Source organism: Podarcis bocagei, assembly GCF_964188305.1.
Source record: "Podarcis bocagei genome assembly, chromosome: 1".
Taxonomy (NCBI): domain Eukaryota; kingdom Metazoa; phylum Chordata; class Lepidosauria; order Squamata; family Lacertidae; genus Podarcis; species Podarcis bocagei.
Window position 1 is genome coordinate 66,946,926 of NC_138125.1, and position 24,369 is coordinate 66,971,294.

General features: G+C 43.3%; 1 protein-coding gene across 4 annotated transcripts in view; it reads left to right on the forward strand.

Moving 5' to 3' along the window:
- Positions 1-24,369, forward strand: part of ELP4 (elongator acetyltransferase complex subunit 4) — a 161,341-nt gene that overhangs the window by 78,571 nt on the left and 58,401 nt on the right. Inside the window, exon 10 of one of the 4 annotated variants that reach the window (XM_081165694.1) lies at positions 11,236-11,928. The exons of the other annotated variants lie outside the window; for them this stretch is intronic. Coding sequence (XP_081021820.1) covers positions 11,236-11,253 — 18 coding nt within the window. The 3' untranslated portion in view covers positions 11,254-11,928. Of the gene's footprint in view, positions 1-11,235; positions 11,929-24,369 lie in introns of those variants that run through there. 4 annotated transcript variants of the gene reach the window in all.

Sequence of the window (24,369 nt, forward strand, 5' to 3'; positions counted from 1 at the left end):
GCAGCAGATGAATTGATCTCATAGAGTTCTCTCTAGCAAATTCACAGTAAAGCTCTGTGAGCCTCAGCCCCTTTGTGTGCCTGGCTGGCAAAACATAAATGTTGGTTTGACTGCAAAAATGACCCACACTTCTATCATCTATACCATCTATATAAGACTTGGCTAACTTGACCTTGCATCAGTGGCCCATATAATGGCTAGAAGGTTCCATGAGCTTCTACAAGTGGTTCTGTGTTACTTGCTATCTATTGAGATTTCAGTAGCATGGTAATAGAGTGATTTAGGCCATGGGTAGGCAAACTAAGGCCCAGGGGCAGGATCTGGCCCAATCGCCTTCTAAATCCGGCCCGTGGACTGTCCGGGAATCAGCATGTTTTTACATGAGTAGAATGTGTCCTTTTATTTAAAATGCATCTCTGAGTTATATGTGGGGTCTGCCCGGTGTTTTGACATGAGTAGAATGTGTGCTTTTATTTAAAATGCATCTCTGGGTTATTTGTGGAGCATAGGAATTTGTTCATTCCCCCTCCACTCCAAAAAAAATATAATCCGGCCCTCCACAAGGTTTGAGGGACAGTGGACCGGCCCCTTGCTGAAAAAGATGCTGACCCCTGATTTAGGCAATTGTGATAAGAGAATGCCTGCTCTATGCAGTTTACCTTGCTGACTAATAAATAAAGCTTGGATTTAAAGACCAATCTCCAATTTATAGGTGCTCTCTGCATTAGAAACTTGCTTCGGGAATACTTTTGGCATGCATAGACACTGCTTGTTGTATGCAAATCTCATTCCATCTGATGTCATGGTGGGACTTACATTATCATAGAATCATAGAATCATAGAGTTGGAAGAGACCACAAGGGCCATCGAGTCCAACCCCCTGCCAAGCAGGAAACACCATCAGAGCACTCCTGACATATGGTTGTCAAGCCTCTGCTTAAAGACCTCCAAAGTAGGAGACTCCACCACACTCCTTGGCAGCAAATTCCACTGTCGAACAGCTCTTACTGTCAGGAAGTTCTTCCTAATGTTTAGGTGGAATCTTCTTTCTTGTAGTTTGGATCCATTGCTCCGTGTCCGCTTCTCTGGAGCAGCAGAAAACAACCTTTCTCCCTCCTCTATGTGACATCCTTTTATATATTTGAACATGGCTATCATATCACCCATTAACCTCCTCTTCTCCAGGCTAAACATGCCCAGCTCCCTTAGCCGTTCCTCATAAGGCATCGTTTCCAGGCCTTTGACCATTTTGGTTGCCCTCCTCTGGACACGTTCCAGTTTGTCAGTGTCCTTCTTGAATTGTGGTGCCCAGAACTGGACACAGTACTCCAGGTGTGGTCTGACCAGAGCAGAATACAGTGGCACTATTACTTCCCTTGATCTAGATGCTATACTCCTATTGATGCAGCCCAGAATTGCATTGGCTTTTTTAGCTGCCGCGTCACACTGTTGGCTCATGTCAAGTTTGTGGTCAACCAAGATTCCTAGATCCTTTTCACATGTACTGCTCTCAAGCCAGGTGTCACCCATCTTGTATTTGTGCCTCTCATTTTTTTTGCCCAAGTGCAATACTTTACATTTCTCCCTGTTAAAATTCATTTTGTTTGTTTTTGCCCAGTTCTCTAATCTGTCAAGGTCGTTTTGAAGTGTGATCCTGTCCTCTGGGGTGTTAGCCACCCCTCCCAGTTTGGTGTCATCTGCAAATTTGATCAGGATGCCCTTGAGTCCATCATCCAAGTCATTGATAAAGATGTTAAATAAGACCGGGCCCAAGACAGAACCCTGTGGCACCCCACTAGTCACTCTTCTCCAGGATGAAGAGGAACCATTGATGAGCACCCTTTGGGTTCGGTCATTCAGCCAGTTACAAATCCACTGAGTGGTAGCATAGTCAAGACCACATTTTACCAGCTTCTTTACAAGAATATCATGGGGCACCTTGTCAAATGCCTTACTGAAATCAAGGTAGGCTATATCCACTGAGTTCCCTTCATCTACCAGGCTTGTAATTCTGTCAAAAAATGAGATCAGGTTAGTCTGACATGACTTATTTTTCAGAAATCCATGCTGACTATTGGTGATCACAGCATTCCTTTCTAGGTGCTCACAGACTGTTTGCTTAATGATCTTCTCCAGAATCTTCCCTGCTATTGATGTCAGACTGACTGGGCGGTAATTATTTGGGTCCTCTCTTTTCCCCTTTTTGAAAATAGGGACAACATTTGCCCTCCTCCAGTCTGCCGGGACTTCGCCTGTTCTCCAGGATTTCTCGAAGATGACTGCCAGTGGTTCTGAGATCACATCTGCCAGTTCTTTTAATACTCTTGGATGCAGTTCATCTGGCCCTGGAGACTTGAATACATCTAAACTAGCCAAATATTCTTGTACTGTCTCCTTAGTTATTCTGGGCTGTGTTTCCTTTGCTGAATCATTTGCTCCAAATTCTTCAGGTCGGGCATTGTTTTCTTTATCGGAGAAGACTGAGGCAAAGAAGGCATTGAGGAGTTCAGCCCTTTCTGTGTCCCCTGTTTGCATTTCACCATCTTCTCCTCTGAGTGACCCCACTGTTTCTTTGTTCTTCCTTTTGCTACGAACATACCCATAAAAGCCTTTTTTGTTGCTTTTAACCTCTCTAGCAAGCCTGAGTTCATTCTGTGCTTTAGCTTTTCTGACTTTGTGTCTACACGTGCTGGCTATTTGTTTGAATTCCTCTTTGGTGGTTTCCCCCCTTTTCCATTTTTTGTACACATCCTTTTTTAATCTTAACTCAGTTAAAAGTTCTTTAGATAGCCACCCTGGCTTCTTTAGGCACCTTCCATGTTTCCGTCTCATTGGTATTGCCTGACGTTGTGCTTTTACTATCTCCCTCTTAACAAACTCCCAGCCATCATGAACTCCCTTTCCTTTTAGTATTGCTGTCCATGGGATCTCACCCAGCACTTCCCTAAGTTTTATGAAGTCGGCTTTCTTAAAGTCAAGAAATTGAGTCCTAGTATGCTTGGCTGCTCCTTTCCGCTGTATAGTAAACTTCAGAAGAGCATGATCACTCGCGCCTAATGATCCTTCCACTTCTACCCCACTAACCAGGTCATCAACATTGGTTAGGACCAGATCTAAAATGGCTGTTCCTCTTGTTGCTTCTCCCACTTTCTGGACAATGAAGTTGTCTGCAAGGCCAGTGAGGAATCTGTTTGACCTTATGCTCTTGGCTGAGTTTGACGTCCAACAAATATCCGGGTAATTGAAGTCCCCCATTACTACTATCTCCCTTCCTTTTGCATGCTTGGCCATCTGTTCCAGGAAGGCATCATCTATGTCCTCCGTTTGGCTTGGGGATCTATAGTAAACTCCCACAATGAGGTCTCTGTTATTCTTCTCTCCCTTAATTTTGACCCAAATGCTCTCACATTGGCTTTGAGGTTCTAAATCTTGGATCTCTTCACAGGTATACACATCCCTGGCATATAACGCCACTCCTCCTCCTTTCTTGTCTGGTCTGTTTCTCTGAAATAGATTGTATCCCCCCATTATTACATTCCAATCGTGGGACTTATCCCACCAGGTTTCAGTGATGCCTATTATGTCATATTTAGTTTGCTGTACCAAGAGCTCAAGCTCATCTTGTTTATTTCCCATGCTTTGCGCATTAGTGTACAGACATTGAAGTCCATTAATCATTCCCCCGTGTCTCTTATTTAAGGATTTTTTCCTCCCACCACTAGGTCCGCGTGCTGTTTGCTCCATTTGGTCCGCGTGCTGTTTGCTCCATCAGTGGCCTTTCATGATAGAACTTGCCATCACCAGAGAGACTGTTCCTTTCCCCCACCTCTAAAAGTAACCTGAACACTTGGTTTTCTCCTTAGTATGTATTTTTTCCCCTTCCCTTTCATGCCTTTTTTAAATAAAAAAATAGATTTTTTTTCTATATGTTATTATATATTGTACTATGTAAAAGCAATATTTGGCAGGGAGTGTAATGTGTGCAGAAGTCATAGTATGATCAGATACTATTCAGCATTTTCACAGGTTACCCAGCTGTGTTGTACAGAGTGAAATAAAGAAAAATACATGGATTATCTGTTGTCATATTCATAGTAAACCCATTGAAATCAACTGACACAAGTTACTTAAGATAATTGATTTCAGTAGTTCTACTCTTAAGTATGATTAACGTTATATATCACTAGAGTTGTAATGAGTAATTTCCAGGGTAATTTATTGCAGTGATTTAAACATGTGGGAGGGGAATTACTGTGGTAGGCCCCACCCTGAAGGTAGGAACAGTGTCTGTCTATATAAAAGTGTATTTTCATGGTTCACACTTCCAGAAACTGATATACACACACAGGTTCTGTTCCAGTTGTGAAGGTACATAAAGAATAGGTGAAGACAGCATTCACAACCCTCATTATTCCCCATACATGTATTCAGAGACTGACTGGAAAGGACTATACTTTTCCTGCTTTTAAGAGTTAGATATTTACAGACTGTACTGTACGATACTTAAATAATGAATTAATGTCAATAATTTCTAGCTTCTAAAATGTGGAAAACGGAAGTGCTTTGACCTATGATTCCCGGCAAAATTTGTACTTGGATTACTCTAGATTGCCAGTGATCAATATCTATAAAACTACATCTGATATTATATTTTTGTGTTATTCTTCCATTGAATAACTAAAAGAGTAAATTGGACATAATTAATGTAAGAATCTGCTTCTTGTTTTTCTCTTAAACAATATATATTTCTAAAGGTGTACAACAGGAGTTGGCAACATTTCTTCTGTGAAGGGTTGCATTCCCTTGTACTTGATCTATTGGAGCACATGCTGGCAGTGGGCGGAACCAGAACTAATGATCTATGAAGCAAGAGACAAAAGTGTTGCAGATTAACTAATTCAGAATAAAGACTACCCTACTTTAGTTTTTGCAATGGGTACTTCAGATTAGAATTCCCTATCCTGTGCAGCTCTTTCCAGAAGTAAGCCCTATTGGGATTACATATACAACGGACTCCCTACACCCCCAAACATGAGACTAATATGTCTGGATAGTGAGTAAAAGTAATTACTTTATTACTATTATCATTCTACATACACATACACATACACACACGGCAGATGCCTACCAATTTGTTGTCAGACAGCTGGGAAAAACTTATTTTCCCTAGCCCATACAACCAGGGGGAAAGTTTTTAAAAAACAACACAATCAAACAACCATAACTTTACCTTTTATTGAATAAAATCCTGCCTCTTGTTGTTCTGAAATGACATCAAAAGAGGAATCATAGAACCCAAGGGTCATCTAGTCCAACCCCCTGCAATGCAGCACTCTCAGCTAAAGCATCCATGACAGGTAGCCACCCAACCTCTGCTTTAAAATGTCCAAGGAAGGAGAGTCCACAGCTCTCTGAGGGAGACCGTTCCATTGTCAAACACCTCTTACTGTCAGAAAGTTTTTTTCTGTATGTTTAGTTGGAATCTCCTTTCTTGTAACTTGAAGCCATTGGTTCAAGACCTGCTTTCCAGAGCTGGGGAAAACAAGCTTGTTCCCTCTTCCATGTGACAGCTTTTGATATATTTGAAGATGGCTATCATATCTCCTCTCAGTCTCCTCTTTATCAGGCTAAAACACCCAGTTCCTGGCTAAACATACCCAGCTCCTTCAACCGTTCCTCATAAGGCTTGGTTTCCAGACCCTTGATCATCTTGGTCGCCCTCCTCAGCACACATTCCAGCTTGTCAACATCCTTCTTAAATTCTGGTGCTCAGAATTGGACACAATATTCCAGGTGTGGTCTGACCAAGGCAGAATAGAGTGGTGCTGTTACTTCCCTTGATCCGGGCATTATACTGTTGTTGATGCAGCCTAGAATAGCATTAGCTTTTTTTTGCTGCTGCATCCCACTGTTGACTCACCTTAAGCTTGTGGTTCACCAAGACCCCTAGATCCTTTTCACATGTACTACTGTCAATCCAGGTGTTCCCCATCCTATATTTGTGCATCTGGTTCTTTCTGCCTAAGTGCAGAACCTTACATTTGTCCCTGTTGAAATTCATCTCGTTAGCTTGCGCCCAGTTCTCCAATCTGTTAAGGTCATTTTGAATTCTGATTCTGTCTTCTGCAGCATTAGCTACCTCTCCCAGTTTGGTACCATCTGTAAATTTTATGAGCATCCCCTCAGTTGCCTCAAAACAGTATCATGGGGGACTTTGTCAAAAGCCTTACTGAAATCAAGGAACCCTATGGTATTCAACACATACCAGAACTTCAGGTTTGCACAATTAAAGTGGTTGAAAGGACTCTGGCACCCTAACGCAACACATCCACTTAAAAAAACCAACACCACTGGACTTTTTGGGCTAAGGAAAGTGATGAGGAAATGCATAGAAAAGTGTGGGGTGAATGAACAACTAATGTAAGATACCCCGTAAGCAAATCAGGATGAAGGCTGGTCATCATATGACCAGCCCACAAGTAAAGAAGCACAAGTTCCCAATGAAGACCAGGTATAAACAAACCTTTGTGTAAGCTTTGTGCAAGCAAAATAGGATGAATGCTCAAGAAATAGGTCTTCTGGAGGAGCTCTGTATACTGCAACTGAGAATGTTCGAGGTTTTCCCATATTGTCCTTTTTTCAAGCCTTTCTGCAACCCTGTAAGGTAGATGATAGTGAGGATCAGCAGCAACATCAGTACCACCATCATATTGCCAATGTCAGGTTGACCCTTGCCTAAGCAAGCTCGTGATCTAAATCAGGAACTGCTTGATGCGTAATGCAACCTGTATGCTACACCTTGATTTGGTATTATAATTGATATTGTACCTTATGGAGAAGCAAAGTGTTAGGCTTCATTTAGTGGGCTTTGTCCATGAATCACCCACTGTTAAAAATCACACCACTGACTTTTCTCAGGGAGGTGGAAACACGTAAGGATATAGAGGCATTCATTCTTTTTCTAGAAAAATAGCACAGCTTGCTGGTGTCTATTTATGGCCCATCAGCTTTGAGTGCTTCAATGTCCCCTATACTGTTATGGACCAAGTATCTTTATTTAGAAGACCTTTACAAATAAGAAAATGGCAATCCTTCTTTCACAACACTGCAAGACATATTGAAAGAGTCTTAAAGTGAAATACAGAAAATGTTAAGTGCAAACCCTGCTGAAGTCCGTCTTAAAGCATCACTGAGTTTTCTTTGTACCTCTGACTGGAATTGTAGTTATTGCCAAAGTGGTAGTATTCGCTTCGCTTCGCTTTGCATCCACCTTGCTTGCCATGAAATGGAGACTTTTGCATTTTAGTAGATGCAGTATCACTTTGGAAGTAAATGAAGAAAATGGCGGCGCAAGCACTTGCAGCGGCTCGGCACTCCGAAGACCGGTATTCAGTGATTTGTGTTTTATTTTTATTTGTGAACTTATTGCTGCTATGGACTGTGAATACTCAGGCACAAGTAATTTATAGTCGTCAAGAGCTCTTAAGTATCGGCAGAGGGGAAGGCTGCAGCCTTCCAGCTAACATTCCAGCTGAGCTTATCAGAGAGCCTCCATATCTTGCACATTCTTGGGATACTCCCCTTGCTCTCCTTGCCAGAAAGAAAAGGAAACGGAGAGGGCGCAAGCAGAAGAGGGGTTGCAGGGCTGGACTACGAGTGAGGCTAGGTAAGAATCCCCACAAGCCTGCATTGCCAAGTCTCCTTGTATCAAATGTGAGATCCTTACCCAACAAGGTAGAGGAGTTGGAACTTATTACCTCTCGGCAGAAAAGTATCCGGGACTGCTGTGTTATGGTCCTTCTGGAGACGTGGCTGGATCCCTCCTTTCCACAGGGACTTCTGCAGCTAGAAGGACGCTCAGTAATTAGAGCGGATAGAACCGCCAAATCCGGGAAGAGCAGAGGAGGAGGAATTTGCGTTTATATAAACAACAACTGGAGCTCGGACATTAAACAAATGGGCACGCATTGCTCTCCTGACTTGGAGTACCTGGTGGTGAAGTGCCGTCCTTTTTACTTGCCACGTGAGTTTAATGTTGTTATAATAACAGCGGTGTATATACCTCCCGATGCAAACACTACTACAGCCATGGGCCACCTGCTAACTGCTATTAGCAGACAGCAGCGGGCCCACCCGGATGGAGCACTTGTGGTTGCTGGTGATTTCAACCGAGCCGATTTAAGGACTGTGCTCCCTAAGTTCCACCAGTATGTTGACTGTCCCACTAGGGGAGGAAATACCTTGGACCGAGTATATAGTAACATCATGCATGGATACAAGACTAAGCCCTTGCCCAATTTGGGGCAGTCAGACCACATATCCTTACTTATGATACCATCATATAGACCTCTCGTACGCAGAATTAGACCATCAACTAGAGAGATACGAGTGTGGCCAGTAGGTGCATCTGAGCAACTCCAAGACTGCTTTCGGAGCACCGAGTGGTCGCTTTTTGAGGAGAATAATGTGGACACATATGCTTCAACAGTACTGTTTTACGTTAAAAGCTGCATTGATGTTGTCACTACCACCAAACAAATACGGGTGTTCCCTAACAACAAGCCCTGGCTAAACAGGGATGTGTATCTTCTGTTAAAGGCAAGAAATGCTGCTTTTCACTCTGGTGATGCGCAGCAGTATAGAGAAGCCAGAGCCAAATTGAAAAAGGGCATTAGGAACGCCAAAGCTATGTACTGCCGGAGAATCGAAAAACTTTTTGAGAGCTCCGACCCTCGTCGAGTATGGCAAGGCTTGCGACAAATTACAGGGCAAAATATTAAAAACGAATTGGCTAGCAGCAGTGCGCACCTGGCTGATCAACTGAATCAATTTTTTAGCCGCTTTGAGGAGGGAACTGGAACTACCGTCACTACAGCACTGGCCACCAGCACATTATCAGAAACTACTACTGATAGACAACCACTTTTATTACAGACCTGTGACGTACAACGTGCCTTTCGGAGCATTAACATCAGGAAGGCAGCTGGACCGGATGGAATCATGGGACGGGCTATTAGGGACTGTGCTGCAGAATTAGCCGGCGTATTTACGGACATTTTCAACCTATCCCTGTTGCAGGGTTATGTCCCTACCTGCCTGAAGACATCGATTATAGTGCCAGTTCCCAAGCAGTCAGTGGTGGTATCTCTCAATGATTATAGACCAATAGCCTTAACATCTGTTGTTATGAAATGTTTTGAGAGATTGGTGCTAGATTATATTAAGGCTAGTCTTCCATCCACTTTAGACCCGTTCCAGTTTGCATACAGAAGAAACAGATCTACTGATGATTCTATTTCCATCGCCGTCCATACTGTATTGAGTCATCTAGAACGACAGGGAACCTACGCAAGGCTGTTGTTTGTGGACTACAGTTCTGCCTTCAATACAATTCTGCCAGACAGGTTATTTCTTAAAATGACCAACTTGGGTATACACCAGAAGATCTGTCTGTGGGTAAGGAATTTCCTGACTGATAGGCCGCAGACAGTGAGAATGGGACCTTACTATTCTTCTACTCTAGTATTAAGCACAGGAGCCCCTCAGGGATGTGTGCTAAGTCCCTTTCTCTATTCTCTGTACACATTTGATTGCACCCCACTGTATAAGTCCAACACAATCATCAAATTTGCGGATGATACAACAGTGGTGGGGCTCATCAGTGAGAACGATGAGACTGCTTATAGGAAAGAAGTACAGGGGTTAATTCAATGGTGTAAAGAAAATAATCTTATGCTTAACACCAAAAAAACCAAAGAACTCATAATTGACTTTAGGAGAAAGAAAAGTGTATTGTTACCATTGCACATAAATGGCGAGGAAGTGGAGAGGGTTGGTAGTTTTAAATACCTGGGCATTTATATCTCGGAGGACCTCTCATGGACTGCAAATGTTAATATGGTTGTGAGGAAGGTGCAGGGGAGGTTGTATTTCCTGAGAATGCTCAGGGGACTGAATCTATCCCAGCACCTACTCCTGTCCTATTATCATAGTACCATCGAGAGTGTCCTAACCTATAGTATATTATCGTGGTATGGGAGCAGCTCTGAAACGGATAAAAAAGCTTTACAGCGAACAATTAAAATTGCCCAGAACGTTATTGGGCTCCGACTACCAACCCTGGATGAGATCTTCACGTCTCGCATCTTGAAGAAGTCACATAATATTCTGAGAGATCCCACCCACCCTGCTCACAACTTCTTTGAACTATTGCCTTCGGGCAGAAGATATAGGACAATGAAAACACGAACCACACGCCTTCTGAATAGTTTCTATCCAAGAGCTCTGATTGCACTAAATAATGATCTCAGGGCCAGTTGCAAGGTTTAGTAAGTAGGGAGTGGAAGGAATGAGATAGGTTTTAGGTTATGTTATGTTTTTAATAGGTCATGCTATATTCTGGATTATGTTATGTTTTATAGATTATGTCTAAATAGGATGAGAGTTCGGAGATACGTGCAAATGTATATGTGAACCCGGTCTTTGGGTGGGTGTTTGATTTTCGTTGTTGTGTATACTGTGTATATACGGACAATGACAATAAATTTATCTAAATCTAAAGTAGTGGTACAAATTGCTAGAATTGGACAATGCTGTTTTATTTCAAAAAGGCATGTTCTCATTGTATTCACTAAGGGATTACTCATACAGTAAGAAGCACCACACTGGGATTAGTCAGAATGTTACCATTGTGACAAAGTTTGTTATGCAGTGCCACTTTGTTGGGGGAGTGATGTGAGAGCTCTTTAAAGTACACATGGAAAGTTAAGACTGACCAAGAGATGGTTGTTGCTATTAAAGCTCCTTAAAAAAAACCTAATTTCTTGAACTGTATGCACCATATAAACATCATTTGAGGGGAGAAAAATCTTGGGACATCCAATGCATTCCCCAGCTTCCCTTTGTAGCAAGAGCTCCAGGCAATTTGAGTGCAGCTGAGGGCCCCAATTCCCTATTCTCACAGAGCCTTCAGGCTGTTAGACCTGCTTTTCACAGGTACATTATTTAGCACTATGAGAACCAAGAGAATCCTAGTAAGCCAGTCATAAAACCTCTGCGGGGGGGAAAGGTGTTATGGTCTCTACTGTCAAGAAACTGTTATAGAAGGAAAGGAAGTATGGGCTGTGTGTTATCTAGGAAACCTATATAATATTGGAGGACTAAAGACATTGTGTGGACACGTCTGAAGGTGTTAACATTTAGTATGTAGTAACTTACTGCTGCTTTTGCCTTTAGGAAATGAAAGAGCTTTGAGGTTCACATGAAACATAAAGGCCACGTTGGATGTTTCCTTGTTCTATAACAAGAAACACATCCTTATATGAACATGACACTCCTGAGTTTCCACTTCAGCTCAAAAGCTAGAAGGCAGCAGATCAAAGGAACCATTTCTCCCAACAGTGTATACTCTCACTTTAAAAGGACAAAGGAGCAAACCAAAAGACATATTAGTTCTGAGTTTTTCCCATTCATTTAGACTGGATGGAGCAATATGTACTTAAGTTAAAGGCACCAAACTAAAAGAATTAAATGGTAGATAAAAATTTGCAGGTATGAAATAACTTTTAAATTTAGTTATTTGAAATTAAGTGTAACCTTTTTAAAGCAATAAAGTACCTACAGGATTTATTCTTTCATACCTGCATGTCCCATTCGGCATTATTTCATCTACTAGCCAGTTCAGGTTCTTTTTACCTGGTATGCAGTACTTCACTGAATTGTTTTGTCAGATGCTGTCAAGCCAACCTACCATTGTTAAAGAAAATCAAACTAAATCGTTTTGGCATAAGCCTTCCAGGAATAAGGCACAGAATATGAAAGGTTTGATGAAATCAAGGATTGGGTTTCAATATTGTAAAAGACTGCCTGTCAAAAATGAAATGCATTATTTCAGAAGTTTTGAATAAATAAATGGTTTTTAAATACTGACTACACCTCATCCAAAGTTTTGAATTACTACTTTTAGACTATCATTGCTTTGACCAAAATATGTGAAATTCAGTTCCTTTTCCCTCATCTGCATATTGATGTGTAGAAACATTAAGAATACAATAGTATATGTGCATTGAATTTGAAAACCATAGTATCATCACATATTGAAATCTACTATACAGACTATCTGTATTTTCTGACTGAAGCTCTTAACTTGAAGAATTCTACCAGGCTTGTTTTTTTCAAATCCATGGCATGCAGCTCTACTTTAAGCTAATTTCTTTTATGTTGTTTCCAGGGGCGCCGACTTATAAAAAATATTGGGGGGGCCCATACCGGGGTCCTGCCGCTGGTTCGCTCGGGTAGCCGGGAGAACGCAGTTCGAGGTGGCGGTGTTGGGGAGAGACCCTCGCTCAGGGCGCCACGAGACTTGGCGGCCGGCGGCCTATCTGGGGGGTTTTGGAGCGTATTTCGGTGGAGCGATTGGGGAGGAGGGGGCTTGTTGCCGGATTCTTCAGCTGAGCCGGAGATCCGCTGCTGGGGGTCCCTGGGCCGAGTTGTGAGCACGGCCTGCTGAAGGGAGATCCAGCCGATTGCGCGACGGGGACGGCCGGGGCTCTCCGGCTAGGGCGCGCGGCTGGCTGGCTGGCGAGGGAGCAGGTGGGGAGGAGGCAGGGGTCCTCACTCTCTTAGGAAACGCACCCGCGCGCCCGATTGCCACGAAGTCCGAAGGGTGCGTGTGTGGAATTAAAAAGCAAAAACGAGATACGGGCAGGGCAGGCAAAGAGTTTTCTGCAAGAGGATGGAGGGCAGGTTGAAGAGAAAATCACTCAGGATGAGACAGTCAAATCAGCCATGATAAAATGGGCTCAGGATATTGGGTATAACATCATGTTTGAGGACTGGGAAAGGTTATGGACCACCGGAATGAAATTCACAGCATGTAATGCCTTGAAGGAAAATATTATGAAAATGATTTATAGGTGGTACATGACCCCAGTCAAGCTTGCAAAAATATATCACCTGTCTGATAATAAATGTTGGAAATGTAAGGAGGCTGAAGGGACATTCTTTCACCTCTGGTGGACTTGTCCAAAAGTGAAGGCCTTCTGGGAAATGATCTATAATGAGTTAAAAAAGGTATTTAAGTATACCTTTCCCAAGAAACCAGAGGCCTTCCTCTTGGGCATTGTTGGCCAGAAAGTGTTAAAGAAGGATAGAACTTTCTTTATGTATGCAACTACAGCAACAAGAATACTTATCGCAAAATATTGGAAGACACAAGATTTGCCCACACTGGAAGAGTGGCAGACACAATTGATGGACTACATGGAACTGGCTGAAATGACTGGCAGAATCCGAGATTTGGGAGAAGAAACAACGGAAGAGGACTGGAAAAAATTTAAGGACTATTTACAAAAACAATATAAGTTGTATGAATGTTAAAAATTTACACGATTCGGAAACTATAGCTTCAGCAATTAGATTTGGGAAACAGGAAATTATATTTTAAGTAAGAAAAGGTCAAAATCTAAGGTATACTATGTTTAATTTAAGATATAAGTAACTGATGAAAAGTATGTTAAATTTAGAGGTATAGTATTTGAAAAGTACAAAATAAGGTACGAAACAAGGTAATAATTTGCTGATATCTTTATTATAAAGAATGCAGGGTAAGGGAGATGCGAGGAAGTCCAGTTAGTTATATAAAAAATGTGTTGAATGGTTGGTTTTCTTTTCTTCTTTTTATTTTTTTCTTTTTCTTGTTCTTTTACTTTTTTCTTCAGTGTATGTTTCTAACTTTGTATTTGAAAACTTAATAAAATATTTATAAAAAAAAAAGAAGAGAAAATCCTTTCGCTTTTCTGGGGCGCAGGGAAGTCTCAGAGCCGGAGGTTGGGGAAGGGACCCCCTTTGCTCTGCCCTCTTCTCCCGTCTTAGATTCGCATGGGGGTCCCCGCCCGAGCTTGCCTGGCCACCGGGCCACACAAGGGCCGCGCTCTACGCGGCGCACCTTGCTAGCCGCACAGCTGTCCTCCGCGGCTGCGGAGCGGCCCTGCGCCGGTGCCCAGCCCCTCTGGGCGCCCGCTGCGCTGCCAATGACAAGCGGGCGACGTCGCGGGCGGGGAAGGCGTCGCTTTCTTTCCCGATCCTTCATCCTCCCAGTCTTCCAGCCCTTTTTTGGGTTGGAAGCTCGTCTCGTTCGCCCTTCTCCTTTCTTCACCCTGCACGCAATTTTCCTCCCTCGTCTCCCTCCCCATTTCTCCTTCCTTCCTTCCTTCCTTCCTTCCTTCCTTCCTTCCTTCCTGACTGACTGACTGACTGACTGACTGACTGACTGACTGACTGACGGGCTCGGGCTCGGGCTCGGGCTCGGGCTCGGGCTCGGGCTTCGGGTCGGGCTCAGGCTCAGGCTCAGGCTCGGGCAGCCACAGCGTCGGCGGTGTTGGCGATCGGCGGCGCGGGGGGATGGCCCTCCCGGGGGAGCCGGCGCTGCTCAATGGGGTTGCCAAGGAGACAGGCCGGCCGCCCCCCTCCCCCGGCCCGGCGCCCCCCGCCGCGCCGGTGCCCGTTATCGAGCTGGTGCGCGCCGGGCGCCCTATAAAAGCCGCGGACGCGCCCACCGCCGCCCGAGATTATTGGGGGGGCTGAGCCCCCCCAAACGAATTTTTGAGGGGGCTCGGGCCCCCTCAAGCCCCATTGAGTCGGCGCCTATGGTTGTTTCTGCTGTGTGTTACTTTCCCCTTGCTTTAATTTGACCTATGCTACACTGCTACTGCTGTTATTGTTTTGGCACAGAAACTGCTTTGGTCACCCTGTATTATGACCTTTGTTGGGAGATACAGGAAAAATGTGTCTTGTTAATTCTCTTCGACCTCTCAGCAGTTTTCAATACAATTGACCATGGTACTGGAGCTGTTTGTCCGAGTTAGGCACTGCGTTGTGGTGGTTCCAGGCCTACTTGGATGGTCACTTCCATAGGGTGCTGCTTGGGGAGAGCTCTTCAGCCCCATGGATCCTTCAAGGTGGGGTTCCTCAGGGTTTAATTTTATCCCCATGCTTTTTAACATCTACATGAAACCACTGAGCAGGGTCATCCAAAATTTTGGAGTACATTGTCAGCAATATGCTGATAACACACAGCTGTACTTCTCCTTTACATCTGCAGGTATGGCGGTAGATGTGCTAGTGGGTTGCCTTGCTTCAGTAATGGACTGGATAAGACCCAACAAATAGAAGTTCAATGCAGATAAGACTGGGGCACTGTTAGTGGGCAATTTCGTAGACTGGGTGGATGGGAGGTTGCCTGCTCTTGATGGGGTTACACCCCCTCTGAAAGAGTAGGTACGCAACTTGGGGGTACTTCTAAATCAATTGCTGTTGCTTGAGGCTCAGGTGGCCTCAGTGGCATGGAGCATCTTCCATCAGCTACAGCTGGTGACCCAGCTGTGCCCCTATTTGGACAGAGATATCCTAACTTTGGTCGTCTACACTCTGGTAAGGTTAGATTACAGCCATGCAATATACTTGTGGGCTGCCTCTGAATATAGTTCAGAACGTTCAGCTGGTACATAATTCAGCGGCCAGGTTGCTCACTGGGCAAGATGATTTGAGCATATAAGGCCAATCCTGGTCCAACTGCACTAGGTACCAGTTAGTTTCCAGGCCCAATTCAAAGTGCTGGTTTTGACCTATAAAGCCTTAAATGGCTCAGGACCACAGTACCTCAAGGATCACCTTTCCCCATATGAACCAGTCCAAGCCTTGTGATCATCTTCTGAGGTCCTTCTTCTTGTGCCTCCTCTGCAAGAGTCTGGAGGGTAGCAAGGCCTTTTCTGCAGTGGTTCTGTATTAGTGGAGTGGTCTCCCCAGGGAGACTTGCCTGGCTCCCTTGTTACGTATCTTTAGCTTCCAGGAAAAAACATTCCTCATCTCCCAGGCCTCTAATTAAACCATCTATGGCCTTTTAAACTGAAGGGAATATTGCTTTTGTTTGTTATTGTGGTTGTTTTTCTTTTTTCTTCTTGTTTTTATTGTAAACCAACCTGTGATGTTCAGATGAAGCGTGGTATCAAAAATTAAAAATAATAATAATAATAATAATAATAATACACACCAATTTTTGTCTTTTCAACTGTCATTATTAAGATGTTCACCCTACTCTATAAAGGTGCTGTCAGTGCAGCTTACAATAAAATGTAAAGAAAATAATCATAAACAGCAGCAATATATAAAAAAAACAACACAAATCAAGCAAAATGATATAAGTTTAAAAGCCTGTGGAAATATATTTGCCTAATGCTGAAAAGACATGAGAAATGGGTCCATGCAAGCTTTTCTGGGAAGAACATTTCCAAATGGAGATGACACTATGGAAAAGCCCTTTCCCTCGTAGCCACTGCCACATCACAGGTGATCCCTGGATGCCTTTGACTGAATCAATCAAAAAGCAACAATTTTATTTTCTATGCAGTATTACCCTGTGGTTGTATGCAAAAAATAGATGGAGGTGTAGCCAAGAAAATTGCTCAGCCCCAAGTATGAAGAAATTATTTTCTGAATATCGTACTGCCCTAGGTAGGGAAAACATACTGATGCCATCCCTCCCTTACCCAGTCATCATCCTTGATACTTCATTTCTCATCTTTACAGCATTGCTCTTCAGTTCATTTTGGGATGTATTCTGTATATTATGCTGGTCCGCCAGAATACCTGCCTATCAGAATAGGCTTCCCTTGAGAACATAAGCATTGCCATTCTGCATCAGACAAGTTGTCCATCTAGCTAAGTATTCCCTCCACTGACAAGAAGAAACCTCAGGGAGGTTCATAAGCAAGGTGCTTTGATGAAATTGATTCCATGTTGCTAATTCTCATTTGTCTGGTCAGGATTTTTCAGGGTCTCTGAACCAGCCCTATGTCATTTCAAATTACATATGGAAAACCCTCCACAGTTGGTGCAGCTCTCTGATCTGATCTAGTCTCCTTTCCCTCAAATTATATTGCAAAAAGTAGTGCGAATTTTAAATTGAAGTGCTATTTTTAGCCATCTGTACTATATAACAACTGTACAACAAAAACAAATAATACATTATGTATGTTTTCACACACACACAAAAATATATTGACAGATGAAGAAGACAGAGAAAGGTGTCGTCAGCCTGTCCAGATCACTCCTTGATTATGCTCAAGAACATTGAACCAGGAAGCAGAATGAAATACCTTTCTTTGTGTCTTCCTTGTGAGGGATTAATTTAAACATCTTAACAGAGAACACTTTCCCAGTAGGGCAGCTTTTATATCAGTGCCTCATGATTAGCATTATCATAGCTGAAAGCTGTAGTTGTTGTTGTTGTTTAGTCGTTTAGTCGTGTCCAACTCTTCGTGACCCCATGGACCAGAGCACGCCAGGCACTCCTGTCTTCCACTGCCTCCCGCAGTTTGGTCAAACTCATGCTGGTAGCTTCGAAGACACTGTCCAACCATCTCGTCCTCTGTAAAGCTGTAGTACAGTATGATTAATCGATACAGTTGTCCTTCCAGTCTTTAGATATATAGACCTTTTACTAAGGATGGAGTTTTAAAGCTGGGGAGTTGCTGCGCTGCCCCTCCTTCCTATGCCACCAAGATGTGGGACCTCAACCTGTCTTGGATAGGGTTGCACATTTTTTGGAGACTTAGATTCACTTTACTTCTGGTTTCAGCCCTGAACATGAATGTCCATATCAACAGAAGTAACCAGGAGTGCTTTTGATACTGCTAAAGCTCATGAGCCAATGATGCTTGTTCCTGGAGATGTCAGCCTGATATCTCAGTTGGTTAGAGTGTGGTGCTGGTAACACCAAAGTTGCAGGTTCGATACCCGTATGAGACAGCTGCATATTCTTGCAGGGGGTTGGACTAGATGATCCTCAGAGTCCCTTCCAACTCTGCAATTCTATGATTCTATGTTTGATTTGGCTGTGGCAACACATGCATTAGTTACATCTTAGAATCATAGAATCATAGAATCATAGAGTTGGAAGAGACCACAAGGGCCATCGAGTCCAACCCCCTGCCAAGCAGGAAACACCATCAGAGCACTCCTGACATATGGTTGTCAAGCCTCTGCTTAAAGACCTCCAAAGTAGGAGACTCCACCACACTCCTTGGCAGCAAATTCCACTGTCGAACAGCTCTTACTGTCAGGAAGTTCTTCCTAATGTTTAGGTGGAATCTTCTTTCTTGTAGTTTGGATCCATTGCTCCGTGTCCGCTTCTCTGGAGCAGCAGAAAACAACCTTTCTCCCTCCTCTATGTGACATCCTTTTATATATTTGAACATGGCTATCATATCACCCCTTAACCTCCTCTTCTCCAGGCTAAACATGCCCAGCTCCCTTAGCCGTTCCTCATAAGGCATCGTTTCCATCTTGTTTAGACTACCATAAAAAACTCATTGTGGGTCTGCCAGATTGCTGTTACATCAGCTTCACTGGCTACCAGACCATTTCCAAGCTCAATTCAAAAGTGCTGATTATGACCTAGAAAGTCTTGTGCAACTTGGGACCAAGTTATTTTAAATACTGTATTCTCCCTTATAAGCCAGTTTGGATCTCTGGGAAAGGACCTTCTTTCTGTCCCACCAGCATCTGAAGAATGTTTGGTAGGGACTTGAGAGTGGACCTTCTGAATAGGTTCTCTCACATTCTGTGACTTTCCAAGGGAGTTCTGTATAGCTGCTTCTCTGTTCATCTGTTAACAGCAGGCAAATGATTCAGGGTTGCTTGTTTATGGCTACTATAAAGGTTAAGTTTGTTTAGGTAGTTGTTCATTTGTTTTTTATCCATCTGTACGTTATTGTTGTTAACTGCCTCAATCTTTCTCAACCTATTTTGTGGAAAGGATGGTGAAACATATTTAACAACTAAATAAAATAAAAAATTACAGCAATATAAATGCAGGAGGAGTCCACATTGTGGCTCTTCACCAGTTTTAACCAGTTTCATTGATTTAATGCTGGCATGGAGAGGAGCCAAAGCATCGTCTGCTCCCATGTGGTGGAGGGCTTCTCATGTTAATTAAGAAGAACAGGAACAAGCAGCCCTCATCAGGTCCAATACCATTATGATAAACTAAGTAGGAAGTGTAAGGCAGCCTGTGCCATCTCAGTTTCCTTGGGACTTCACCCAGTAGTTCCTTAAGCTTTTTGAAATCCAGCATGCATGTCCAGCTACACTCAGTTTTCCCTTGCATGTTTATAATGAAACCAAAGAGGCCTGATCACTTCCTCCCAAGGTTCCCTATACTTTCACTTCTTCAATCAGTTCCTCCCTGTTGGTGAGGACCAGGTCCAAGAGAGATGACCCCCTTGTTGCTTCTTCTGCCTTCTGGGAAATGAAGTGGTCAGTGAGTCAATTGAGGAATTTGTTGGACCTTACAGTCTTGGCAAAGTTTGTGTTCCAACACATATTGGGGTAGTTGAAACTTCCCATGAGTACTATACCTCTCCTTTTTGAATGTTTGGTAATCTGCGGTAGAGAGGCATCATTCAAGTTATCAGTTTGGCTTGCAGGTCCATAGCAGACACCTACAGTAAGATCACTGTTGCTTTCCTCTCCTACAATTTTTACCCATAAACTGTACTTTAAATCTGCCTTCCATGCTCAGATAAGCAGTTTTCACTCATACAAAGCTCCAGTTACACATATTCCATATTAGAGTATTTTCCCTCTGTGTTAATAGTTTCATTAGATGAACAGTTACAGGTAGGTAGCCGGGTTGGTCTGCCGTAGTCGAAACAATTTTTTTTAAAAAAATCCTTCCAGTAGCACCTTAGAGACCAAAAGTTAGAAGAACAGTTGCAGTTGGTTTTTATGTGTTCCATAACCTATCCAATAGTCTGTCCTAAGAATGTTGTTAATTCTTAGCAACAAGCGCCCCTCACTTATGTGTGATCGACTCGTGCATGACTGCGTATACATGCAGTGCCAATAAATAAATAAATAAATACATACTGGAGCTTCAAAAGGCTGAATGGCATGTAGCTTAGTTCTTTACGAGCACAGCAATGCCATGGCCATGGCTGTTTCTGCTTGGGTCTGTATCATCAGAACTAAAGATAACATTCCCATAGTTTTATTCGCAGAGTTATTATAGCTGCTTCTTTAATTCTCTCTAAAAATGAATGGAGTGTGAGGCATCATAAATATTAAATGTGGGCAGGTATTGCAATAAATAACTACCAGGAGCTTCTCTGTGTGATATGACAAGTCTGTGCTTAAATATCTTAGAGTGCAATCCTGTACACATCTACTCAGAAGTAAGCCCCAGGCTGGAGCTTATTCCCAGTTAAGTGTGTATAGGACAGAAGCCTAAAAATAGCTTTAGTCCATGTAAATTTTATTTTATACATCTGAGTATAACTCCTCCCACAGCACACTTCACTGACTTTTGATACAGATGGATGCCAACAACATTTTAGTCACTTTTTTCTTGTAACTTTTTGTTTTATTATGCACATTGAGGCATTAATGCTTAATGATGTGCAAAAAATAATAATATCCAAACTATTTTCAGAATGTTGCAGAATAATAACTGGATTTTTCCAGGGCTGGACAGTATGAGGCCCAAAGGATGATGCATCTTACTGGCTTTTGTCACTCTTCAAAAGGGTGTTTATATATGGTTAGGGATGAACATTTGGATATGGACTGGAATACACATCCAATTGAAAGCGACACATGGTGGATAAACCTCATCCATGCTTGGATGCACATCCAATTTACTGCCTTAGTTCCTGATCCAGTAAGCAATGCCTGTGTGGAAACCTGCTTACACGTGGGTCACATATCTTGCCTGACATTGCTTTTTCTTCCCTTTAAGAGTAAGCATTCCAGCTGACTAAAAGTAGATTGAATTGGCAGTTCTCTTATCAGAACCTACTTAATATGTAATTTGATGTAGCATGTCCATAGCATTCATAGCAATGGTTTTCCTGCTTCCTTTATTTTTGAATCAAATATAAACTACAGCTGACTTTGGATCTGACACATATCTTCTGTATGAATGGCTCAGGTTTCCTTTTACTGGGCTTCTGTGAGATGCTTTGCATCACGTCTGAAGTCATTCAGCATTTACTAGACCAAAAAGTAAAAATAAGCACAAGCCTGTTAATATTATGAAGATTAAAAACTCCAGAGATCTGCACGAGGGATATATATATGCTGCCATGCAGTTTACAGAGGCCCTGTGCCAGTGGGTCAATGCATATGGTTATTTGTTAATTAGCATATTTCTGGATACAAGTCTCCCCGCCTCCGACATACCCTTCTAACTAGAGGTCTTAAGGATGTCTATGAAATGATATGACATATTTTCAAAGATCCAGTTCTTTATTTTTCCTACCTATGGGACTAGTTCCAGAGAGCAGCACTGAATTCAGAAATTGGTGCACAATTAAGCTGCCAGGTTGCTCTCTGGGGTAAGATGGCTTGAGCATATTACACTGATCCTAGCCGAACTGCATTAGCTGCCAATGAGTTTTGGAGCCCAATTCAAAGTGCTGGTTTTGACCCATAAAGCCTTAAATGGCTCAGGACAGCAAAACTGTCTCTCCCCATATGAACTGACCTGGACCCTGTGATTATGATCTCATCATCGGAGGCCTTTCTTCATGTGCCTCCTCTGCAAGAGGTCTGGAAGATGGCAACACAAGAACAGGCGTTGTATGCAATGGCTTCCCGTTTGTAAAATGCTCTCTGCAGGAAGGCTCTCCTGGCACCTTCATTATACAGTGGTACCTCGGGTTACAGATGCTTCAGGTTACAGACGCTTCAGGTTACAGACTCCGCTAACCCAGAAATAGTACCTCGGGTTAAGAACTTTGCTTCAGGATGAGAACAGAAATCGAGCGGCAGCAGCGGGAGGCCCCATTAGCTCAAGTGGTACCTTTAGAACAGTTTCAGGTTAAGAACAGACCTCCAGAACGAATTAAGTTCGTAACCCAAGGTACCACTGTACATCTTTTGCCCCCAAGCAAAAATGTTCCTCTTCAACCGGGCTGTTCTATGTCCTTTTAAATGTGTTGGGGGGAGGGGTTATTGGTTTGCTCTGTTTTTTGTTTAGTTTTTGCATTTTGTGCTGTGAACTTACCTGAGATCTTTGGATGAAGAGTGGTATACAAATCAAAAAATAAATATACAAACAAATAAGAATATGCAGTTGGTATTAAATGCAGGAGCTTGTTTGCTCAGTGAGGCACCCTAACATGATCGTGTAACACCTGTTAAAGAAACTGGGCTAACTGTCAATCTGTTACCAAGCCTTGTTTAAGGCTCTACTGTTGTTTTACAACTTGGTCTAAGGTTACTAAAGAAAATGCCTTCTACCACATAGACCTGCCAATTTAGTAAGGCAGGGTCTCCAGCTGTTTTTGGACTACAGTTCCCATCATCCCTGACCACTGGTCTTGCTAGCTAAGGGTGATGGGAGTTGTGATCCAAAAACAGCTAGAGACCCAAGTTTGGGAAACCCTGCAGTAAGATCATAATTTGCAGCCTTCAAAAATCCATGATGTGACCACTTCACAGTAGTACTACCAACCATCATGTGAAACATCCTCCTTTCAGAAATAGGGCATACATTAATAGTATTATGTTTCCAAAGCATGTGGGAAACATACTTGTTTGCCTAGGCATTTCCTAGCCATTAATATTGCTTGATAGGTGCAGTCAGCTTTTATGGTTACTGTATTCTTGTGATTTTTATATTATCAGAAATCATGTATTATTGTTTCTGATTGTTTTTTTATTATTTTTTTAATACACAGCTTTGAATTTTTTAAATAGGAAGTGCTATATTGCTTTTTTAAAACAAGTTAAATAAATATTTCAAAATTTGTGAGGGATTTATGAATCACTAAGCAAACAAATGCGTACAAGGGTTTGAAGTGCAATACCCGCAATATATGTATGATACCCAGCACTACTCATTCCGTCTGGATAAGAAGAGAGTGTTGATGTGATGAATTGGATGAGGGCCATTAAACTGAAGTGAATCCTCTCAAAACAGTGGCTCTGTGGGTCAGTGGTTCCCAAGAACAGGAATTAGAGAGAAAGCTGTTCTGAATGTGTGGCACCACCCCTGAAAGACCAGGTTCATAACTTTGGAGTTCTCCTTGATTCTAAACTGTTGCTGGAGGACCAAGTGACTTGAGTGGTGAGGAACACCTATGTCTAGCTTCAGTTGGTCCATCAGCTACAACCATTCCTGAACAGGAACAGTTTGGCCCCAGTTACCAGTGGCGTAGCGTGGGGGGTGCCAAGGGTGCCAGCCGCACCGGGCGCAACACCTGGGGGGGCGCGAGTCCAGAGGGACGGGACAAGCAATCGAGGCTTGGTTGGGGTGGGGGGGTCGTCGTCTCCGCCACTGCTTCTGTTTTCCGCTGCGCTGAGGCGAGCTGGGCGCGGCCAGGCATGCAAGCGCAGCGCCTGGCCAAGCACTGCAGCCTGGGGAGCCGGCGCCTTAGCGCCTCGCCGTCGGCGGCGCAGCCGTTGCCCAAGCTCGACAACTCGTGGAGGGCGCCTCTCTCTCTCTCTCTCTCTCTCTCTCTCTCTCTCTCTCTCTGCCTGGAGGGGAGGGGCTTTCCCTGCTCTTTGTTCCGTTTGAGCAAACACAGCAACGAAACAGAGCAGGGTGGGCAGTAAGACCCTGAGGCAGAATGCAGGAAAGCAGCCACTTCCTCTTTTCAGGTTTCCCTTCTCCGGTACCTACCCACCCACGTTTATTGCGAGGGAAATCTAGCTGACTGCAGGGAAGGGGTTGGGTGCATGTAATGTGTGACAAAGGCATCAGGTGTACGTCTTGGGTGGAAAGGGTATAAGGGTGGGGAGGTAGAGTGCATTTAAAAAAACCAAAACATTGTGGATTTAAACAAGGAAAATGTAGCATAATCTACTGTTTGTAAGGGCCCTTTGGGATTGGTTTTACCCATCTCAGACAGTTAGCTCATAGTGTAAATAAAGATGGCTGTTGTTTACATTTTTTTAATAAAAGCATCAACAACGATCCTTTTGCACGGTCTGTTGTGCTGTGTTGCAGAACTTTTTGCAGTTGCAGGATTAGGGATGGTGTTCTGTGCTACAGTGGCGTAGCGTGGGGGGTGCAGGCTGGGCCGGCCACACCGGGCGCAACATCTGGGGGGCCGCGCTCCACGGGTTAGGGGGCGCAAAATCCACGGGTTAGGGGGCGCAAATTACTTGCCTTGCCCCGGGTGCTGACAACCCACGCTACGCCACTGCCAGTTACCCATCTGCTAATAACCTCCTGTATACTGTAATGTGTTCTATGTGGGATTCCCCTTCAAGGTGGTCCAGAAGGAGAAGCTCGTGTGGGATGCCATTGCCCATTTGCTATCTGGGGTAGCAAGAGTAGATCACATTAGCCTGGTCCTCAGATCT